Source organism: Rhineura floridana, chromosome 2, assembly GCF_030035675.1.
Source record: "Rhineura floridana isolate rRhiFlo1 chromosome 2, rRhiFlo1.hap2, whole genome shotgun sequence".
NCBI lineage: Eukaryota > Metazoa > Chordata > Lepidosauria > Squamata > Rhineuridae > Rhineura > Rhineura floridana.
Genome location: NC_084481.1, coordinates 385,125 through 407,493, shown reverse-complemented (window position 1 = coordinate 407,493; position 22,369 = coordinate 385,125). Strand labels below are relative to the sequence as shown.

Genomic DNA, 22,369 nt, shown 5'->3' with positions numbered 1-22,369 from the left:
AGTCCATAGCACCTTTGATAATAACCGACCTCCATTTGGGACGTTCATGGGCCAAGACTTCCCAGTGCTCAATGCTCATGTTATATATTTTTTAGATTCGCTTTAAGAACATCTTTAAACCTCTTTTGCTGTCCACCGATATTCCATTTTCCATCCTTAAGTTGGGAGTAACGTAGCTGCTTTGGAAGACTGTGATCAGGCATTCGAACAACATGGCCAGTCCAGCGAAGTTGATGTTGAAGGATCATTGTTTGAACACTGGTAGTCTTTGCTTCTTCCAAAACGCTAACATTAGTCCCTCTGTCTTCCCAAGTAATTTGCAGAATTTTCCAGAGGCAGCATTGGTGGAATATTTCAAGAAGTTGGGAGTGGCATTTATAAATGGTCCACGTTTCACAGACGTACAGTAAGGTCGGTAGTACAATGGCTTTGTAAATAAGCATTTTGGTCTCCCTACAAATATCCCGATCTTCAAACACTCGACTCTTCATTTAGGGGAATGCGGTACTCGCAGAGCTTAGATGGTGTTGAATTTCAGCATTGATGTCAGCTTTTACAGAGAGATGGCTGCCAAGATAGGGGAGGTGATCAAGGTTCTCCAGCGTCACACCATTAAGCTGGATTGATGGTGCTACAGAGGGTCTAGTTTGCACCTGTTGATGAAGCACTTTAGTTTTTTTTTAATATTGAGAGCCCAAGCTTTCCATATGCTTCTGCAAAGACATTTAGGATAGTTTGAAGATCTTTCTCTGAATGTGCGGAAACTACATTATCATCGGCATATTGAAGTTCTACGACAGAGGTTAACATTACCTTTTTGCTTTCAGCCTACTGAGATTAAAAAGCTTTCCATCTGTTCGATATATGCTTTCCACACCAGCAGGAAGTTTCCCCTCAAGAAGGTGTAGAATCATAGCAATGAAGATAGCAAATAAGGTAGGAGCAATGACACATCCCTGTTTTATGCCTGATCTGACTCTGAATGGATTGCTCTGAAAGCCACTGTTATCCAATATTGTCACTGTCATGTTGTCATGAAGGAGTTGCAAAATATTCACAAATTTATCAGGGCGTCCAGTTTTCAGAAGGATGGTCCAGAGAGCGGTTTGATTCACAGTATCAAAGGCCTTAGTCAGATCAATAAACACCATATATAAAGGTCGATTCTGCTCGCTGCATTTTTCTTGAAGCTGTCGTGCAGTGAAGATCATGTCCACTGTCCCCCTGGAAGGGTGGAAACCATTTTGAGCTTTGGGGAGGACATCCTCTGAGATCGGTAGGAGGCGATTTGCGAGAATCCTTGCAAAGATTTTACCTGTGGTAGTAAGAAGAAATACCTCAATCATTCCCACAATCTGTTCTATCACCCTTCTTAAAAAGGGTGATGATTATGACATCCCTAAAGTCTTCCAGGATCTCCTCCCTCATCCAGATTTTTTCGATGAGCTGGATTGATGGTGCTACAGAGGGACTAGTTCAAACCTGTTGATGAAGCACTTAATTTTTTTTAATATTAAGTGAGAGCCCAAGCTTTCCATACGCTTAGAATCATAGAATAGTAGAGTTGGAAGGGGCCAACAAGGCCATCAAGTCCAACCCCCTGCTCAATGCAAGAATCCAAATCAAAGCATTCCTGACAGATGGCTCTCCAGCTGCCTGTTGAATGCCTCCAGTGTCGGAGAGCCTACTACCTCTCTAGGTAATTGGTTCCATTGTCATATGGCTCTAACAGTTAGGAAGTTTTTCGTGATGTTCAGGTCAAAATCTGACTTCCTGCAACTTGAGCGCATTCTTCCGTGTCCTGCACTCTGGGATGATCGAGAAGAGATCCTGGCCCTCCTCTGTGTGACAACCTTTCATGTGCTATCATATCTCCCCTCAGTCTTCTCTTCTTACGGCTAAACATACCCAGTTCTTTCAGTCTCTCCTCATAGGGCTTTGTTTCTACTCCTCTGATTATGCTTGTTGCCCTCTGAACCTGTTCATTTGTCTGCATCCTTCTTGAAGTGTGGAGACCAGAACTCTACGCAGTACTCAAGATGAGGCCTAACCAGTGCTGAATAGAGGAAAACTAATACTTCATGCAATTTGGAAACTATGCTTCTGTTAATGCAGCCTAATATAGCATTTGCCTTTTTTGCAGCCACATCACACTGTTGGCTCATACTCAGCTTGTGATCAACGAGAATTCCAAGATCCTTCTCACATGTCATATTTCTCAGACAAGTATCCCCCATCTTATAACTATGCATTTTTTATTTTCAGGTCATCTCTAAGCTTTTTGTGAAGCCACATTGGCTTCTTCTGTTGTTTCCCCCTTTATTCCTTGTTGGAATTGCTTGCTATTGTGCTTTTAGAATTTCCTTTTTTAGAAACTCCCACCCATCTTCGACTCCTTTTCTCATTAGGGTCGTTTGCCACAGAACCGTACTTACAACTGTTCTGAGTTTACTGAAATCAGCTTTCCTGAAGTCCAGGGTGCGCGTATGGCTACTCTCAGCTTTTGCTTCTGTTAAAATCAAGAATTCAAGTATGGTGTGGTCACTTTCCCCCAGAGTTCCCCTAATTGCCACTTCATCCACCAAATCATCTCTATTGGTTAGAATCAAGTCCAGGATAGCTGATCCTGTGGTTGCTTCCTCCACTTTCTGTAGGAGAAAGTTATCTCCAACACAGGAATTTCTTGGAGGAGTTGTGTTAGGCAGAATTTGTCTCCCAACGGATATCGGGATAATTGAAGTCCCCCATTACTACTACATCATGCCTCCTCGAAACATTGGCAATTTGCTTTCCAAAAGTTACATTCTCGTCTTCTCCTTGATTGGGTGGTCGGTAATAGACTCCAAGCACCACATTCCTTTTATTACTTGCCCCATTAATTTTAATCCAGATACTCCCAGTGGAACTACCAAGCTCATCGTCCTGTATTTCTGTGCAGGGATATATATTTTTAACATATAGTGCAACTCCACCTCCCTTTTTATCCCTTCTGTTCTTTCTGATGTATTGGTGTATTCCAGTCATGGGAGTCATTCCACCAAGTTTCAGTTATACCTATCAAGTTATAATTACCCTCCTGTATTAAGAGTTCAAGTTTGTCCTGCTTGTTTCTCATGCCCTGCACGTTAGCATACAGACATCGAAGACCATGTGATTTATGGCTTGGCTTCCTTACTACATTTTACTAAGGACTGTTACTGGGCCCTATTAGAGCTAATCTCTTTGGTCCCGCTACTGTGCATAAACCTTCATCAGTCGTTACCACCAAGTTTACGTCTCCCTCCGCTTTAGGATTCAGTTTAAAGCCCTCCTGATGAACTTCTCCATGCTGTGGCCAAAAACATTCTTCCCAGTCCTTGTGAGATGCAACCCATCACTTGCCAGCAGTCCATCTTCCAGGAAGCATAGCCCGTGGTCCCAGAATCCAAATCTCTCACGTCGGCACCACCTTTGTAGCCATTCGTTCACACACAGTATTTTTCTTTCCCTTTCTACTCCTCTTCTAAGTACTGGAAGGATGGATGAAAAAACTATCTAGGCCCCAAAGTCCTTGAGTTTCCTTCCCAGAGATTCAAAATCTGTGATTTCTTCGTCGCTCAGTTTGGCAGTATCATTTGTTTCCATATGGATGAGGAGAAAGGGATACCTGTTGGTGGGCTTGATGAGTGATGGCAACCATTCCGTCACATCTCTCATCCATCCTCCTGATAGACAGCATACCTGGCAAGTCCACGGATCTTCTCGGCATACTTGGGTTTCGATCCCATGCAGTAGGGGTCTCCCATTACTAGTACTCTTCTCTTCTTGTTGTGGGGTATAGTTTCATTGGCCCTGCTTGATTGAGCTTCAGCCTCTTGCTCGTTGTCACATGGGGTCTCCTGTAATTCTTGCACCACAGGCTGTCCTCCAGTCTCATCCTCCAGTGGTTGAAAGCGGTTCCATATCTCCACTGGTGAAGGGTGTCTTCTAGCTCTTCTGCTCCTGTCACCCTTTCCCACGGCTTTTCCTCCACTTCATTGTTCCTCTCCAAAGCAGTGTCCTCTTCTGCTACCACATACTGTTGTTCTTCCACCTCCACTTCTCTTTGCTGCTGTTGTTCCAGCATTCTAAGAACTCTTCATCATCTCTTATAGTCCTCAGTGTGGCCACCCACTATTCCAGGCCTCTCACCTTTTCTTCCAACAGTGCCACGAGCTTGTTCTCAGGCAAGAAAACAAACATAGCACACACTTTGCAGGTCACAACCACTGGAGTATCCTTCCCATTCACACTCTCTTCTACCTTTTGTTTCTTTTTAACTACTTGTTTTGGAGTGGCCTGTGCTTTGTCCTGTCCTACTTCAGTCCACTGTAGAAGAAGAATTAATTTTTTTAGGGACCTCCCCCTTGACTTCCCGTCAAACTCCTTTGTCAAACTCCTGTTTGCTCTCCCTGTTTGCTCACTCTGCTCACTCTCTGAAAGCCGGCTTGCTTGTATCTCCTCTTCTGTGGACAAGCTGAGAGAGCTCCCTCTGCTCTGCTCAGTTAGGAGTCAGGCAACAGAATGCTTCTGCATTTGCTTCTGCAAAGACATTTAGGATAGTCTGAAGATCTTTCTCTGAATGTGCGGAGACTACATTATCATTGGCATATTGAAGTTCTATGACAGAGGTTGAAATTACCGTACTTTTTGCTTTCAGCCTACTGAGATTAAAAAGCTTTCCATCTGTTCGATGTACGATTTCCACAACAGTAGGAATTTTCCCCTCAAGAAGGTATAGAATCATAGCAATGAAGATAGCAAATAAGGCAGGAGCAATGACACATCCCTGTTTTACAACTCATCTGACTCTGAATGGATCGCTCTGAAAGCCATTGTTATTCAAAATTGTTGCTGTCATGTTGTCATGAAGGAGTTGCAAAATATTCACAAATTTATCAGGGCGTCCAGTTTTCAGAAGGATGGTCCAGAGAGCGGTTCGATTCACAGTATCAAAGGCCTCAGTCAGATCAATAAACGCCATATATAAAGATCCATTCTGCTCCTGTCATTTTTCTTGAAGCTATCGTGCAGTGAAGATCATGTCCACTGTCCCCCTGGAAGGGCAGAAACCATTTTGAGATCCGGAGAGGACATCCTCTGAGATCGGTAGGAGGCGATTTGCAGGGATCCTTGCAAAGATTTTACCTGCGGTAGCAAGAAGAATGATACCTTGATAGTTCCCACAATCTGTTCTATCACCCTTCTTATAAAGGGTGATAATTATGGGATCCCTAAAGTCTTCCAGGATCTCCTCCCTCATCCAGATTTTTTCGATGAGCTTATGAAGTTGTTGTGTAAGTTCAGGGCCACCTTCTTTAAAGACTTCAGCAGGAATCCCATCAGGTCCACTAGCTTTGTTGTTCTTCATTTTATTGATGGCTTTACTGACTTCATCCAAATTAGGGGATACTGCAAGCTCGTCTCTAGTTTGTTGTTGTGGAATTTGCGAGAAGACCTCACCAGCCACAATAGAGTTACGATTAAGGAGGTCATGGTAAGGCTCTTTGCAGCACAGTGCAATAGACTCTTTATCCTTAAGACGTTTGGTACCATCCATTGAATATAAGGGATTTGTACCATAATTTGTTGGTCCGTAGATGGCCTTTGTGGCATTAAAAAAGCCCCATAATGTTGGGCAAGCTGATCCATGAAAACTGTGGAATTCTAACCTGCAAATTGGGAGTTCCCTGTATCTTGAATGAAAATGGCACCATCCACATACTGTATGAAATCTTCATAATCATTCAGAACCACATATCGAATGAGACTTAACCAGTGCTGAACAGAGGGGACCTAGTACTTAACGAGATTTGAAAACTATACTTCTGTTAATGCAGCCTAAAATAACATTTGCCTCTTTTGCGGCCACATCACACTGTTGGCTCATGTTCAGTTTGTGATCAACAACAATCCCAAGATCCTTCTCGCATGTAGTATTGCTGAGCCATATATCCCCCATCTTATAACTGTGCATTTGGTTTCTTTTTCCTAGGTGTAGTACTTTGCACTTATCCCTGTTAAATTTCATTCTGCTGTTTTCAGCCCAATACTCCAGCCTATCAAGATCACTTTGAATTTTGTTTCTGTCTTCCAGAGCATTAGCTATCCTTCCCAATTTTCATCTGGAAACTTATAAGCATTCCCTGCAGCTCCTCATCCAAGTCATTAAAATAAAGGTTGCACCTCCTCATCAAAGTCATTAATAAAAATGTTGAACAGCACTGGGCCCAGGACCAAGTCCTGCAGTACCATGCTTGTTACCTCTTCCCAGTTTGAGAAGGAATCATTGATAAGCACTCTGTACTATTAAGGAACCACTGATAAGCACTAACAGTGGATCCACACAATAGTTGTTCCATCCAGCCCACATTTAGCTAGCTTGCTAATCAGAATATCATTGAGCACTTTGTCAAAAGCTGTGCTGAAGTTGAGATATATTATGTCCACAGCATTCCTACAGTCTACCAGGGAGGTTACCCGATCAAAAAATGAGAGAAGATTAGTGTGGGCAGGATTTATTCTTGACACATCCATGTTGGCTTCTAGTAATCACTGCATTGTTTTCAAGGTGCTTAGACAGAATTTACAATATGCTCCAGAATTTTCCCAGGGATTGATGTCAAGCCCTGGAATGGGGTTTGGGTGTGCTACCACCGAAATGCCACTCTGGATTCCTTTGGGAGGCCAGAACAGGATATAAATTTGATAATAAAATAAACAAACACACACCTCGGCAGTTGCTCATAAGAGCACTCAGGAGCAAACCTAGAAGCACAGCAAAGGTGTGCCATCTGCTATATCTACAGGTATCTTCGAACAGGAACAAAAGCACTCATGCATAGCAAAGACCAATGTTTAGGACTATCCATGACTGCATCATGCTTGCTAGAGGAACCAGGGAGTACCCTCCACATGTAATCTTGCTGTTTGCTCTGTGAAGCTACTGTGAGGAACTGAACTACAAAAAAATTAAAAAGGTAGCTGTTCAAAGAACTGAAGATAAAAGCTGAAGTACTGCACGCCTGATATTGGGTTTGAAAGAAACATTAAACTAGACCATGTTAGGGAAAGCTAAAAACTTTTTGTTGTTGTTGTTCTAAGTTAATACCTTTAAAATAATTATTTTGGCAATTATCTGACTAACATTTCACTTGTCAATTTACCAAATCTATTTGACCAGTCAAATGCCCCACCCTAGTTGGAGGATTATTGTACAATGATAACAACATAAAGACAGTTTGTTGCAAAGGGCTCACTGTCCGGTGGGAAACCAGCATATTTATTTATTTATTGTATTTATATACCGCCCCATAGCCAAAGCTCTCTGGGCAGTTTACAATAACTAAAAACATTAAAAACAAATATACAAATTTAAAAACACATTTTTTAAAAACAATTTAAAACACAATTTAAAACACATGCTAAAATGCCCGGGAGAAGAGGAAAGTCTTGACCTGGCGCCGAAAAGATAACAGCATATTATATAAATAAATAAAATGTCCCCTCTCATTTGACTTTTTTTGATACACAATGTTACAAAATAGACTTCTGATCGAAATTACATATTACAAACTATCTTCAAGAAACACAGATCATATACTCACAGAATTATTGCCACCGAAGCGAGCGGGAAGCCTCCTGCCAGTCATCTTTGGCCTATTTGCAGTTGGATGTGATAAATTATTTGAGGTAGCTATTATATCATCAAAACTTAAAAGGTCTAGAAGAGATTTGAAAGCAGATGTATAGTTAAAGCACAGGGGGCTTTCATGACATAATCCCAACATAGAGCCTAAATGCTATCAAAATTAAATTGCAAAAACCATCAATATGTAGAAAATAAAGTTTGGAGTGATAATTAAACTAAAACAAGATTCCATATTAAAAATTAAGTAGACACTGAAAATTTGAAGCAAGATGCTGACACAAGTCACATGTGTAATGCAAAATTGAACTGAATGTATAACTTTTTGATTTCTTTCTCAGGTTGAGATTGCAATTAACGCTTAAAAAAAACCACCTAAAAAAACCTAAAAGGGTGAAATAACTGATCCAACTGTGATTAAATATTTCTTTAGCCACTAGTAATCAATTTATCTGCAGTGCACCGACCTATTTAACAAAATGATGTATGTGTCAGTGTGTGTGTGTGTGTAGTATGTTGAGTTCCGAAAATTGAGCTCCTTGATGAAGAAGTATCATCACAAAATTGAAGTCTGATACATTGCAGTGGACCTGTAGAAATTGGTATTTTTTTGTATTTCCCTGTGTAAATTCACTCACGGTCACCCTCTCACTTTATTCATGTACTCTTTTCATACCCCCCACCTCTACTTACACGCAGTGCATTCATGTATTTTTTAAATGCTTACAGGACCTATCATTTTCTATCTGCTGTACAAATATTTAAAAAATCGCTGCCCACAGGCTCAGTCTAAGAGACATGATACAAAAGGAATGGGAAGGGAAGAGGATAGCAAGCATTGGAGCACTTGCACCTTCACTGGCCAATAGACGAGGCCAGGCTGGCTCCCTCGCTCCACCCTGATGTACAGGCTCCCAGTGGCTTTTGGCCTCCTCGCTGGTGACAGAGGCCAGAGTATGCCTCCTGTGCAGTCCCAGGGGCAGCACTTAGTTTAGAAAAGCACATGCACTGTAGTTCATGCCACAGGGGTTAAGAACCCTCCAGCTCACAGGCTAAACTTGGCCCACCAGGCCTCCCCATTTCACCCACTTTTCTGAAACTGTCACGTGTGGGAAAGATAGAGACACAGCCATAGAAAGCAGAATTGAACTCCCCAAGCATTAGCTGACGTGCAGGGAATTCAATCCTGTTTGGCACAGGCATGCCAGCCAGTTTCCATTGGGAAATGGCTGATGTGCCTGAATCCTGCAGAAATCAGGACCGAACTCCCTAAACTCCATCTTCTGACCAGATGGTGGACGTCCAACCTGTCCTGGATGGGGTTGCACTCCCCCTGAAGGAGCAGGTTCGTAGCTTGGGGGTTCTCCTAGAACCATCTCTGTCACTTGAGGCTCAGGTAGCCTCGGTGGCACAGAGTGCCTTCTACCAACTTCGGTTGGTGGCCCAACTACATCCCTATCTGGACAGGGATAACCTGGCTTCAGTTGTCCATGCTCTGGTAACCTCCAAATCAGATTACTGAAATGCGCTCTACGTGGGGCTGCCTTTGAAGACGGTTCGGAAACTGCAGCTTGTGCAAAATGCAGCAGCCAGATTGGTAACAGGGACCAGACGGTCCGAACATATAAAACCGATTCTGGCCCGCTTGCATTGGCTGCCTGTATGTTTCTGAGCTCGATTCAAGGTGCTGGTTTTAACCTATAAAGCCTTACACGGTTTGGGACCACAATACCTGATGGAACGCCTCTCCTGGCGCCAACACTGTTATCTTTTTGGCACCAGGTCAAGACTTTCCTCTTCTCCCAGGCATTTTAGCATGTGTTTTAAATTGTTTTTAAAATATGTGTTTTAAATTGTATATTTGTTTTACTATTTTTGATTGCTGTAAACTGCCCAGAGAGCTTCGGCTATGGGGCGGTATACAAGTGCAATAAATAAACAAACAAACAAACACCACCAAAGCAATCCTGCTTTGTGCAGTATATCCCCTCATGGGCCAACTCTGAAAGGTGAGTGGCTCCACCAACCTATACAAGTTGGCCCACCGGGTGGGGGATATAAAGATCTGACCAGCTGGGCCAAAAAGGTGGATCAAAGTTTGTTGTTGCCTTTAAAAGGCGCCTAATGTGTAGGTGTACTCTGTCCCAGCTGGGGGTCAGGGTACTACCCAAGTGGAGACCAGGAACACCAGGATCATGTACCACAACAATCCCAAATCCAAGGAACAGTCAGGTCAAGCACGTTAGGTTCAAGCAAGGTTTATTAGTTTTGAAAAAGGCAAGTACGGGGAGGCATGATAGAGGTGCATAAAATGTGTGGAGGAAGTGTGGAGTAGTGTGGAGCTAATAATACTAGAATTCAGTGCCTGCTTGTGGGCTACGTTGGGCACTGTGAGAACAGGATACTAGATCAGATGAGCCTTTGGCCTGATAGAGAAGGGCTCTTATGTTCTTAAGGTAGAGTTAAACACAACAGAGGGTAAGTCCATGAAGGGGCACCAGACTCTGAGCTTTCTTTCTTTCTTTCTTTCTTTCTTTCTTTCTTTCTTTCTTTCTTTTTAAAAAGTCTCTAGCCCTTCTAGAATAGACCGTTGGTCTCATCCAATGGGTGATTTTACTGGATGACAGTCCATAAAGTGGGCAGACGTCACCTCCTAGCATCTGAAGGAAGGAAAGGTTCACACAGCAGAGGAACTACGCATTCTCTTCTAGTCCATTTCATTATGAGATTGATGAAGGTAGGAAAGGTGGAACAAACAACATATAGAGATAGAATACAAGAACACTATAAATAGCATTAGATAAAGAAATCTTCCTTCTTGGAAAGTAAAGAAACTTGATGAAAAATCACAAACCATCTTAGCATCCTAACCTACTGGATAAGAAAACATAGAATAAGTTGAACACATAGATGCATTCCAACATTATGCACAAGTTATGAAACAGTTACTAGGAAATAAGCTGCAGACTGGCAGCCACCTCCAAGCAAGAAGAAAGAGACCTTGATGGACTGTCATCCAGTAAAGTCCCTGTGAGGTGAGACCAACAGTTCATTCTTCCTGGACAACACACCATCAAATGGGATGTACCAAAGCAGTCCCAGTAGGGTGGGAACACGCTAGCTCCCCAAGTATGTGAAACCATCTGCTATAAAACATGTCTCTAAAGGAAGCTTCTACAGGGGCGTAAACATCAATTTTACAATGTTTTAGGAGTAGACCAAGTTACTGCCCTATAAAGAGAAATACTGGTTGCAAAGGTCGCCGTGGTAGTAGCAAATCTGGTGGAATGCACAGTCACATCTTTGGGACAGGCAACTGGTGATACAGGCTCACAATCAACACACCGAAGTTGACAGAAACGCTTTCTTCCTCAATGTCTTTGGGTGAAAGTAAAAGGAGAGCTCACAGTCCTGAATTCCCTCATATAGCTGACGTAGACCTAAAGTGCCCTGTGCATATCCACTAAGTGCCATGACTTTTCCAAAGGATTAATAGGGCTTGGACAAAACCAAGGCAATACTACTCCTTCAGTTATGATGGAAAGTAGTATTTATCTTGTATGAATGATCAGTCCTGAGAACTATGGTTTCTCTTGTGGAAAACACAGAGGTGCTGGGCTTCAGAAAGTGCGCTCAACTCTGAGACACAACATGCAGTGGTCATGCTTATCTGGAACAGCATCATATAGGAATGGACTCAAAGAGGAACTGTCTGGAGATATCTCATGTGGTGGACACTGAAGAGCCTGCAGCACCTACTGCTGGCAGTCAACCAGATGACAAAAAAAAGGATACCCCCCTGAAGATTCATGGTTTCATCGAGGATGGGGGCCCAGAGAATGACACTGAAGCCAAGATGCAAGAGATAGCCAAGGCTTGTCAGCGCACAGAGTACGCTTTCCAACCCATCTGCAGACCCTGATGCAGAAAAGCCAAGACCTGCAGAGCTATGGTCTTGGAAGAACAGATCCTTTGCTTAGCACACCAATGAGCAAAGGATATTTAGGTGGACTGATAAATCTTTGTCGTAGATGGATTGCATGAAATGAGGATGGTGTATATAACCACAGAGAACCCTGGCCATTTTAACCATTGATGCTCAAGCACCACACAATCAGCTTTGACCACTCTGGATCATTTCCCAACATAGAAAGGCTGAGCAGGTTGGAGAACCAAGGATGTCAAGGCCACTGGGGAGCTAGGAGAACTATCTGTGACTGCTCTTTCAAAGCTTCCTCAGGGTGTGCACCTGAAGCAGCTGGAGGAAAGGTGTACAGAACCATCCTTGGCCACAGAGCTGTTGGGACATCCACCACCACTGTGTCTGGTACCTTGTAAAAAACCGTAACAACTGGTGGTTTTAGGCTGCCACAAACAGCTCCACTAGAAAGAAAGTGAAGCATAGCTGTATTTGAGAAAAGGTCATTGATTGCAGCCTCCGCTATTGTAGAAGAACCTATTGACAGCTTAACCTGTCCACCATCACATTTAACTCACCACTACAATGTTCTGCCAGGACAGATAAGAGGTGGTGTTCAGCCAAACTGCAGAGGTCAGACTTGGTCTGAAGACTTCGTGACCAATTTCCCCCTCCCAAGTCTAATGCCATATGTTTTTAGTCATACTGTCTGTGCACCAGAGAATGTGGGAGACTGAGCTTCTGATCAAAATGCAACAGTGTCCGACGAGCAGCCGCAAACTCCAACTAGTTTATACTGTTTCTTGCTTCCTCTTTGGACCACTGGCCCTGCAAAGTTTGGTGTTGCAATGAGCGCCCCAGCCTATGAGACTGGCATCGGTGAAACAGAGTGCCCCACTGTAGATTCTGCAGGTTGGTCCACCACATAAAGGGCTTGCAAAGAATGCTGGAGAGAGGAATAAGCTGATACCAGGCATTGGCAATATCTAACTGGCAGCGAAACAATGCTCATTGTAGGGACCAAGCTGCAATCCAGGCAAAGAAGAAAAATGATCTTGTAATGATGGACCAATGGGGCTACCTGTATAGTGGGGTTACCTGTATAGTGGAAACTAACAGGCCCAGGGCTTCATGAGCAACATAAGATCTGCTGCCTGAAGCTCTAGAAAGGCCACACAATTTCTTGGAAGGTCTGGGTTCATTCTGGGGACAACAAAATCAGACAACTGCATGTGTCCAGCACAGCCCACAGGTGTTGAAGCCACTGTGTGGGGATGAAGTGGCTCTTCTCCATGCTGACCAGGAACCTGCGGTTTCTCAACACAGAGACAGCCAAGATGATTTGGACATAATCTGAGGCCTGCAAAACTGTCCACACAAACAAGATAAAGATAGGTATGTGTATCCTGGAGGTGAAGGTGAGCCACCAGGCTAACCATGGTCTTCGTGAACTTACTTGGAACCAGAGAGACGAAATGGGAGGGCCCAATAGTCATGAGGATCGCAGGCAAAAAGAAGAAACCTCCTGTGCAAAGCAGGATCAGAATGCACAGATACACGTCTATGATGGATGAAAGGAGGTCCCTTTGCTGCAGAGCCTCCCAGATTGAGGCCCAGGGACACTACCTTGAATTTCTAGAACTGCAGAAATAACATTAGATCTAGGCTGGCCCTACAACAGCAATGTTGCTCGGGCACGACAAACAAAATTGAGTAGACTCTGGAGCAGAAGTTGCCAGGATGCACTGGTTTGACTGTATAAATGTCTAGCAAATGTCCTGAACAATAATGAACAGCTTTCAAGGCTCTGGGAGGGAAAGAGATGCTATAGAGTATCTCCATCTTGTCCCTCAGTGGAATCAGAGCTGTCCTGACTCCACCAATTGATAATCAGCCTCTGATGGAGGTGGAGGAAAAGGATCCTTGTACTTCTCTTAATGAGCAAGGAGTTGGTTGGTTAGACTTGGTTTGCTGGAGAGAGTTGGAGGTTTCTCAAAGATAATTTCCTCAACACCACAGGGGGTGGAAGTGTCCTCTAAAACCAGAAAATGTCACTTATTTATTTTATTTATTTATTTAATTTATATACCGCCCCAAGCCCGAAGGCTCTCTGGGCGGTGTACAGAAAGATAAAAACAAGCACAGTATATGAATACAATAAATACAATAAATCAAGAAACAAAACAAACAAACAATAAAAGAACCAAACAACGTCCAGAATACAAAATAATGATGAAAATGCTGTTAAAACACACTTTAAAATGCCTGGGAGTATAAAAAGGTTTTCACCTGGCGCCGAAAAGATAGTAGCGTCGGCGCCAGGCGCACCTCATCGGGAAAGCTGTTCCACAGTTTGGGGACCACCACGGAAAAGGCCCTAGTTCTAGTCACTGCCCTCCGAGCTTCTCGATGGGATGGCACTCGGAGGAGGGCCTTAGATGTTGAGCGCAGTGTACAGGTAGGTTCATATTGGGAGAGGCGTTCCACCAGGTATTGCGGTCCCATGCCATGTAGGGCTTTATAGGTCAAAACCAGCACTTTGAATCTAGCCTGGAAACAAATAGGAAGCCAGTGCAGACGGGCCAGAACAGGTGTTATATGAGCGGACCTTCTGGTCCGCGTCAACAATCTGGCCGCTGCGTTCTGGACTAGCTGTAGTTTCCGAACAGTCTTCAAGGGCAGCCCAACGTAGAGTGCATTGCAGTAGTCCAGTCTAGAAGTTACCAGAGCATGAACAACTGAGGCGAGGTCGTCACTGTCCAGATAGGGACGTAGGTAGATCCACAGAAGCAGATGCAGTACTTGGAAGTGAAAGCAGTACTCATGTCTCCCACCCACATTTATTAATTATTATTATTATTATTATTATGAGTAGTAGTAGTAGCAGCAGCAGCAGCAGCAGCAGCAGTAGTATAAGTAGTAGTATACCAGAAAATGGTCTCATAATGACTTACAGAGGAGTATGGAACAAACAGAAAAACTACAATTACAATTACAATGCAGTAAGTTTAACTAAAAACAGTTCTGTATTTATTTTCACCAAATCTTGTAGCAAAACGTCCATATGGCACCAAAGTGCAGGAAAGCTATGGCTGTTACATTGCTAGCTTGCCACAGTCATCTTGCAAGGCTCTGCATCTGATGTAAGGGGAAGGGGAATAGTGGCAAATTTTGATCTGAAGCACCACTTCACTTCTGAGCTGCCCCAATAAACTATCCAACTCAACTCCCAACTCCAGAGGCTGATCTATCCTACAATGGAAGGGGCAGAGTAGGAAAAGGCAAACCCCTTCCATCCCTCCAAGGCATGCAAAGGTAAAGGGGGAGCCAAAAGAGGGGCAAGATGTATACTACTGCCCAGAGCATTTGCCTATTATTAAGCAGCAACTTTTAAATGATCATGTTTTTAATGGTATACCTCCTCCATGCAAGTCCAAAGCTTTGGCTTTCCAAATATTAAAGCAGTTTCAAGACCCACATGGATTCCAGAAGAACCAGAGGTTTTGCTGAAGAATTTTTTTATAGTATTTTTAGAAGGATAGCTGTTTAAGGAAAAGCAAGTCTTGACTACGTAAGACAAACCTCATAGACTAACCTATTTATTATGTCATTAGCTTTTCTGATTGTCTATTCTAATACTGGAGAGCAAAACCCCCAAAAGATTTCTCCAATTATATATATATATTTAAGCTTACCTGTTCCTTTCAGGTTCTTTATTGCAAATGAATCGACCTCTACTGATTTTGGTCTCAATGGTAACTGTTCAGAATCTAACTTTGGTTTTGTCACTGGCTCAATTTCAGATTTTGGTCGCCATGAAACAACTTCCCCATTTGTCCTGTGTTTGAAAGAGAAAACAATTTAACATTAGAAACGGAAACAAATCGGGGGGGGGGAACCCTTCAGCACAATCAGTACTTCCAATTGTTCCACATACAGATTCATAAAAAATAGGCCCAGTTTTCAAAACTCACATGGTCTCACACACGTTCTTCTTGCTTCTCTCCAACCACAGTTTGGCATGATGTCCAAATCACCTAACTATGTTAGCGTTGTTTCCAAACTTTAGTTTGCAAAGGTAATATCTGAAGATGAGGTGAAGCCGTAGTTTGCTGATTTGGGTGTTAAGGACAGCTTAGAGTTATGAGGGGAAATAAAGGGGAGGGAACCCAGTCATGAAAAAGAGCAAGAAGAAGTAGGCAAGTGGGCGACATGTTCCAAACCATCATTTTGAAAACAAGGTTTATAAAGTTTCTGACTGTTCAAATAAGAACTAGGCAATCAGCACGTGGCTAAAGAGCCACCGAAGGAAGTGCACATGCCAGAGTTATTTATAGAGGGGAACCAAGCAGAGGTGTTTATATGCTAAGGCTAGAAGCCTCTGATCTAAGTGCTTGGTTTTAAAGAAGAACATAAATATACTAGACATAATAGAGCCCCAGTGGAATGAAGAGTACTAGCGGGATATAGTCATCTCAGGACACAAACTCTACTGGTAGAATATACTGGGGCAGCATTGCTCTGTACATCAAAGAGGGCACAGAGTAAAACAAACTAGAAAACTCAAAAGGGGCATCATTCTCCACAGAATCACTGTGGCTATACTAGGCCCCAAAGAAATTTAATGCTGAAGGTGATCTTGAGATAGAAAATCAGGGCGGCATCCAACGTAAGCATGGGTGACTTCAATTGCCATCACAGACTAGGAAAATAGTCAGGGAGGCAGTTTGACTCCCTTGTTGTCCAAAGGTCCAACGTGTGCTAAAGGAAGAAAAGATTGCAGAGATGCTGAAATGAATTCTTTGTGCCTCTATTTACTGCAAAGGATATAGGGCAGATCCCTGTGTCTGAACTAACTTTGAGGGCAATTGAAGTACACACCATAAGAACATAAGAACATAAGAAGAGCCTGCTGGATCAGGCCACTGGCCCATCTAGTCCAGCATCCTGTTCTCACAGTGGCCAACCAGGTGCCTGGGGGAAGCCCGCAAGCAGGACCCGAGTGCAAGAACACTCTCCCCTCCTGAGGCTTCCGGCAACTGGTTTTCAGAAGCATGCTGCCTCTGACTAGGGTGGCAGAGCACAGCCATCACGGCTAGTAGCCATTGATAGCCCTGTCCTCCATGAATTTGTCTAATCTTCTTTTAAAGCCGTCCAAGCTGGTGGCCATTACTGCATCTTGTGGGAGCAAATTCCATAGTTTAACTATGCGCTGAGTAAAGAAGTACTTCCTTTTGTCTGTCCTGAATCTTCCAACATTCAGCTTCTTTGAATGTCCACGAGTTCTAGTATTATGAGAGAGGGAGAAGAACTTTTCTCTATCCACTTTCTCAATGCCATGCATAATTTTATACACTTCTATCATGTCTCCTCTGACCCGCCTTTTCTCCAAACTAAAAAGCCCCAAATGCTGCAACCTTTCCTCGTAAGGGAGTCGCTCCATCCCCTTGATCATTCTGGTTGCCCTCTTCTGAACCTTTTCCAACTCTATAATATCCTTTTTGAGATGAGGCGACCAGAACTGTACACAGTATTCCAAATGCGGCCGCACCATAGATTTATACAACGCATTATGATATCGGCTGTTTTATTTTCAATACCTTTCCTAATTATTGCTAGCATGGAATTTGCCTTTTTCACAGCTGCCGCACACTGGGTCGACATTTTCATCCTGCTGTCCACTACAACCCCGAGGTCTCTCTCCTGGTCGGTCACCGCCAGTTCAGACCCCATGAGCGTATATGTGAAATTAAGATTTTTTGCTCCAATATGCATAATTTTACACTTGTTTATATTGAATTGCATTTGCCATTTTTCCGCCCATTCACTCAGTTTGGAGAGGTCTTTTTGGAGCTCTTCGCAATCCCTTTTTGTTTTAACAACCCTGAACAATTTAGTGTTGTCAGCAAACTTGGCCACTTCACTGCTCACTCCTAATTCTAGGTCATTAATGAACAAGTTGAAAAGTACAGGTCCCAATACTGATCCTTGAGGGACTCCACTTTCTACAGCCCTCCATTGGGAGAACTGTCCGTTTATTCCTACTCTCTGCTTTCTGCTTCTTAACCAATTCCTTATCCACAAGAGGACCTCTCCTCTTATTCCATGACTGCTAAGCTTCCTCAGAAGCCTTTGGTGAGGTACCTTGTCAAACGCTCTTTGAAAGTCTAAGTACACTATGTCCACTGGATCACCTCTATCCATATGCTTGTTGACACTCTCAAAGAATTCTAATAGGTTACTGAGACAGGACTTTCCCTTGCAGAAGCCATGCTGGCTCTGCTTCAGCAAGGCTTGTTCTTCTATGTGCTTGGTTAATCTAGCTTTAATAATACTTTCTACCAGTTTTCCAGGGACAGAAGTTAAGCTAACTGGCCTGTAATTTCCGGGATCCCCTCTGGATCCCTTTTTGAAGATTGGTGTTACATTTGCCACTTTCCAGTCCTCAGGCACGGAGGAGGACCCGAGGGACAAGTTACATATTTTAGTTAGCAGATCAGCAATTTCACCTTTGAGTTCTTTGAGAACTCTCGGGTGGATGCCATCCGGGCCCGGTGATTTGTCAGTTTTTATATTGTCCATTAAGCTTAGAACTTCCTCTCTCGTTACCACTATTTGTCTTAGTTCCTCAGAATCCCTTCCTGCAAATGTTAGTTCAGGTTCAGGGATCTGCCCTATATCTTCCAATGTGAAGACAGATGCAAAGAATTCATTTAGCTTCTCTGCAATCTCCTTATCGTTCTTTAGTACACCTTTGACTCCCTTATCATCCAAGGGTCCAATTGTCTCCCTAGATGGTCTCCTGCTTTGAATGTATTTATAGAATTTTTTGTTGTTGGTTTTTATGTTCTTAGCAATGTGCTCCTCAAATTCTTTTTTAGCATCCCTTATTGTCTTCTTGCATTTCTTTTGCCAGAGTTTGTGTTCTTTTTTATTTTCTTCATTCGGACAAGACTTCCATTTTCTGAAGGAAGACTTTTTGCCTCTAAGAGCTTCCTTGACTTTGCTTGTTAACCATGCTGGCATCTTCTTGGCCCTGGCGGTACCTTTTCTGATCTGCGGTATGCACTCCAGTTGAGCTTCTAATATAGTGTTTTTAAACAACTTCCAAGCATTTTCGAGTGATGTGACCCTCTGGACTTTGTTTTTCAGCTTTCTTTTTACCAATCCCCTCATTTTTGTGAAGTTTCCTCTTTTGAAGTCAAATGTGACCATGTTGGATTTTCTTGGCAATTGGCCAGTTACATGTATGTTTAATTTAATAGCACTGTGGTCACTGCTCCCAATCGGTTCAACAACACTTACATCTCGCACCAGGTCCCGGTCCCCACTGAGGATTAAGTCCAGGGTTGCCATCCCTCTGGTCAGTTCCATGACCAACTGATCTAGGGAATAGTCATTTAGAATATCTAGAAACTTTGCTTCTTTGTCATGACTGGAACACATATGCAGCCAGTCTATGTCCGGGTAGTTGAAGTCACCCATTACTACCACATTTCCTAGTTTGGATGCTTCCTCAATTTCATATCTCATCTCAAGGTCTCCCTGAGCATTTTGATCAGGGGGATGATAGATCGTTCCCAGTATTAAGTCCCTCCTGGGGCACGGTATCACCACCCACAACAATTCTGTGGAGGAGTCTGCCTCTTTTGGGGTTTCGAGCTTGCTGGATTCAATGCCTTCTTTCACGTATAGAGCGACTCCGCCACCAATACGTCCTTCCCTCTCCTTCCGATATAGTTTATATCCAGGGATAACCGTATCCCACTGGTTTTCTCCATTCCACCAGGTCTCGGTTATGCTCACTATATCAATGCTCTTCTCTAAGACCAAGCACTCCAGTTCTCCCATCTTGGTTCGGAGGCTCCTAGCATTAGCGTACAGGCACTTGTAAGCAGTGTCTCTCTTCAAGTGTCTTTGGCACTTGTGGTTAGGCCTGTGGTAATTTTGCTCTTCTGAATTTATATCCTGTGCCCCTGCTCTCACAATGCCTACTTCTAGGCCTACCCCTTTTAAAATTTCATCATTTCTTTGGTTTTTATCCCAGAGGGGAGGTTTATTCTGAACCGGACCTTTCTCAGCTCCTGTCGGGTTTTCCCCCTCAGTCAGTTTAAAAGCTGCTCTGCTACCTTTTTAATTTTAAGTGCCAGCAGTCTGGTTCCATTCTGGTTCAAGTGGAGCCCGTCCCTTTTGTACAGGCCCGGCTTGTCCCAAAATGTTCCCCAGTGCCTAACAAATCCAAACCCTTCCACCCGACACCATCGTCTCATCCACGCATTGAGACTTCGAAGCTGGGCCTGTCTGGCTGGTCCTGCGCGTGGAACCGGTAGCATTTCAGAGAAAGCCACCTTGGAGGTCCTGGCTTTCAGCATCCTACCTAGCAACCTAAATTTTGCTTCCAGGACCTCACGGCTGCATTTCCCCATATCGTTGGTGCCAACGTGCACCACGACCACTGACTCCTTCCCAGCACTGTCTACCAAACTATCTAAATGATGGGCGATATCCGCAACCTTTGCACCAGGCAGGCAAAACACCTTGCGGCCTACACGCCCATCACACACCCCACTGTCTATGTTCCTAATGATCGAATCACCCACTACAAGGATCCCTCCACCCCCTGGAGATATATCCTCGGCACGAGAGGATAGCTGCTCATCCCCCAAGGAATGGGTCCCGGTGACAAGAGACAAAATTCTAGGCCTTACTGACAAATTATCATCACCAGGTCCAGATGGCATCCATCCAAGAGTTCTTAAAAGAACTTGAATGTGATATTGCTGATCTTCTAACAAATATATCTAACTGGTTCCTAAGATTGTACCTGAGAATTGTAAAGTGGTCAATATAACAACAATTTTTAAAAAGGGAACAGAGAAATCATAGGCATCTGACATCTGTTCCAGGAAAACTGATGGAAACCATTATTAAATATAAAATTACCAAGCATATAGAAGAACAAGTATTGCTGAAGAACAAGGGCAAGTCCAATCTAAATAACTTTTTAGAGTTCTTTGAGAGTGTCAATAAGCATGTGGATAGCAGTAATCTATTTGACATCATATACTTGGACTTTTACAAGCTTTTAACAATGGTGTAGGGACAGCCAGCGTAGTGCAGTGGTTAGAGTGTTGGACTGGAACATGGGACATCAGGGTTGAAATCCCCACTTGGCCATGAAGCTCACTGGGTGACCTTGGGCCAGTCACTGGAGAGATATATGTCTGTACACCACTTTGAGCTCCTTGAAGAAAAGGTTGGACATAAATGTAATAATAAATAAACACAAAACAACAGCTCTAGCAAAACATCAGCAGATACATGGGCTGTAACACCCTGTCACAAACCACTGAACACCTAAATGGTCAAAGAACACAAAGCAGAGAGTACAAATAAATGGACAGTTCTCACAATGGAGGGATGTAAGCAGTGGGGTTCTGCAGGAATTTGTGTTAGGGCCTGTGGTTTTTAACTTGTTCATAAATGATCTGGAGTCAGGACTGAGCAGTGAGGGTGGCAACTTTGTTGATCACACCAAATTGTTCAGAGTGTAAAAGCTAAAAGGGATTGTAAAAAGCTCTGAAACAATCTCTCCAAACTGGGAAAATTGTTATTAAAAGGGCAAATGCAGTTAATAGAAAACAAGAGTTGTCGCCCTGGGCTCCTACTGGGAGGAAGGCAGGATAGAAATCAATCCATCCATCCATCCGTCCGTCCGTCCGTCCATCCATCCAGAAAGAAAGTCCTAGCCTTCTTCTGATTTCTTGACTATGGTCTCCATTTTGATTAATGACTACGTTGAGGTATTGATAATCATTGACAAGTTCAATGTCCTCATTGTCAACTTTTGTTGTTGTTATGTGCCTTCAAGTCGATTACGACTTATGGCGACCCTATGAATCAGCGACCTCCAAGAGCATCTGTCATGAACCGCCCTGTTCAGATCTTGTAAGTTCAGGTCTGTGGTTTCCTTTATGGAATCAATCCATCTCTTGTTTGGCCTTCCTCTTTTTCTACTCCCTTCTGTTTTTCCAGTCATTAGTGTCTTTTCTAGTGAATCATGTCTTCTCATGATGTGTCCAAAGTATGATAACCTCAGTGTCATCATTTTAGCTCTAGTGACAGTTCTGCTTTAATTTGTTCTAACACCCAATTATTTGTCCTTTTTGCAGTCCATGGTATCTGCAAAGCTCTCCTCCAGCACCACATTTCAAGTGAGTTGATTTTTCTCTTATCCGCCTTTTTCACTGTCCAACTTTCACATCCATACATAGAGATCGGGAATACCATGGTCTGAATGATCCTGACTTTGGTGTTCAGTGATACATCTTTGCATTTGAGGGCCTTTTCTAGTTCTCTCACAGCTGCCCTCCCCAGTCCTAGCCTTCTTCTGATTTCTTGACTATTGTCTCCATTTTGGTTAATGACTGTGCCGAGGTATTGATAATCCTTGACGTTCAATGTCTTCATTGTCAACTGTAAAGTTGCATAAATCTTCTGTTGTCATTACTTTAATCTTTTTGATGTTCAGCTGTAGTCCTGCTTTTGCGCTTTCCTCTAATTTTCATCAGCATTTGTTTCAAATCATTACTGGTTTCTGCTAGTAGTATGGTATTGTTTGCATATCTTACATTAGTGATATTTCTCCCTCCAGTTTTCACACCTCCTTCATCTTGGTCCAATCCCACTTTCCTTATGATATGTTCTGCATATAGATTAAATAAATAGAGTTATAAAATACACCCCTGTCTCACACCCTTTCCGACTGAGAACCAATCGGTTTC

The 22,369-nt window shown here is 43.2% G+C and overlaps 1 protein-coding gene across 2 annotated transcripts in view; it reads right to left on the bottom strand.

Moving 5' to 3' along the window:
* The window catches only part of CD2AP (CD2 associated protein), a 152,963-nt gene that overhangs the window by 26,170 nt on the left and 104,424 nt on the right, over positions 1-22,369 (bottom strand). For both annotated transcript variants that reach the window (XM_061607521.1, XM_061607520.1), the window contains 2 exons: positions 15,281-15,423; positions 7,626-7,741 (listed from right to left, as the gene is read on the bottom strand). In XM_061607521.1, coding sequence (XP_061463505.1) covers positions 7,626-7,741; positions 15,281-15,423 — 259 coding nt within the window. The remainder of the gene's footprint in view (positions 1-7,625; positions 7,742-15,280; positions 15,424-22,369) is intronic.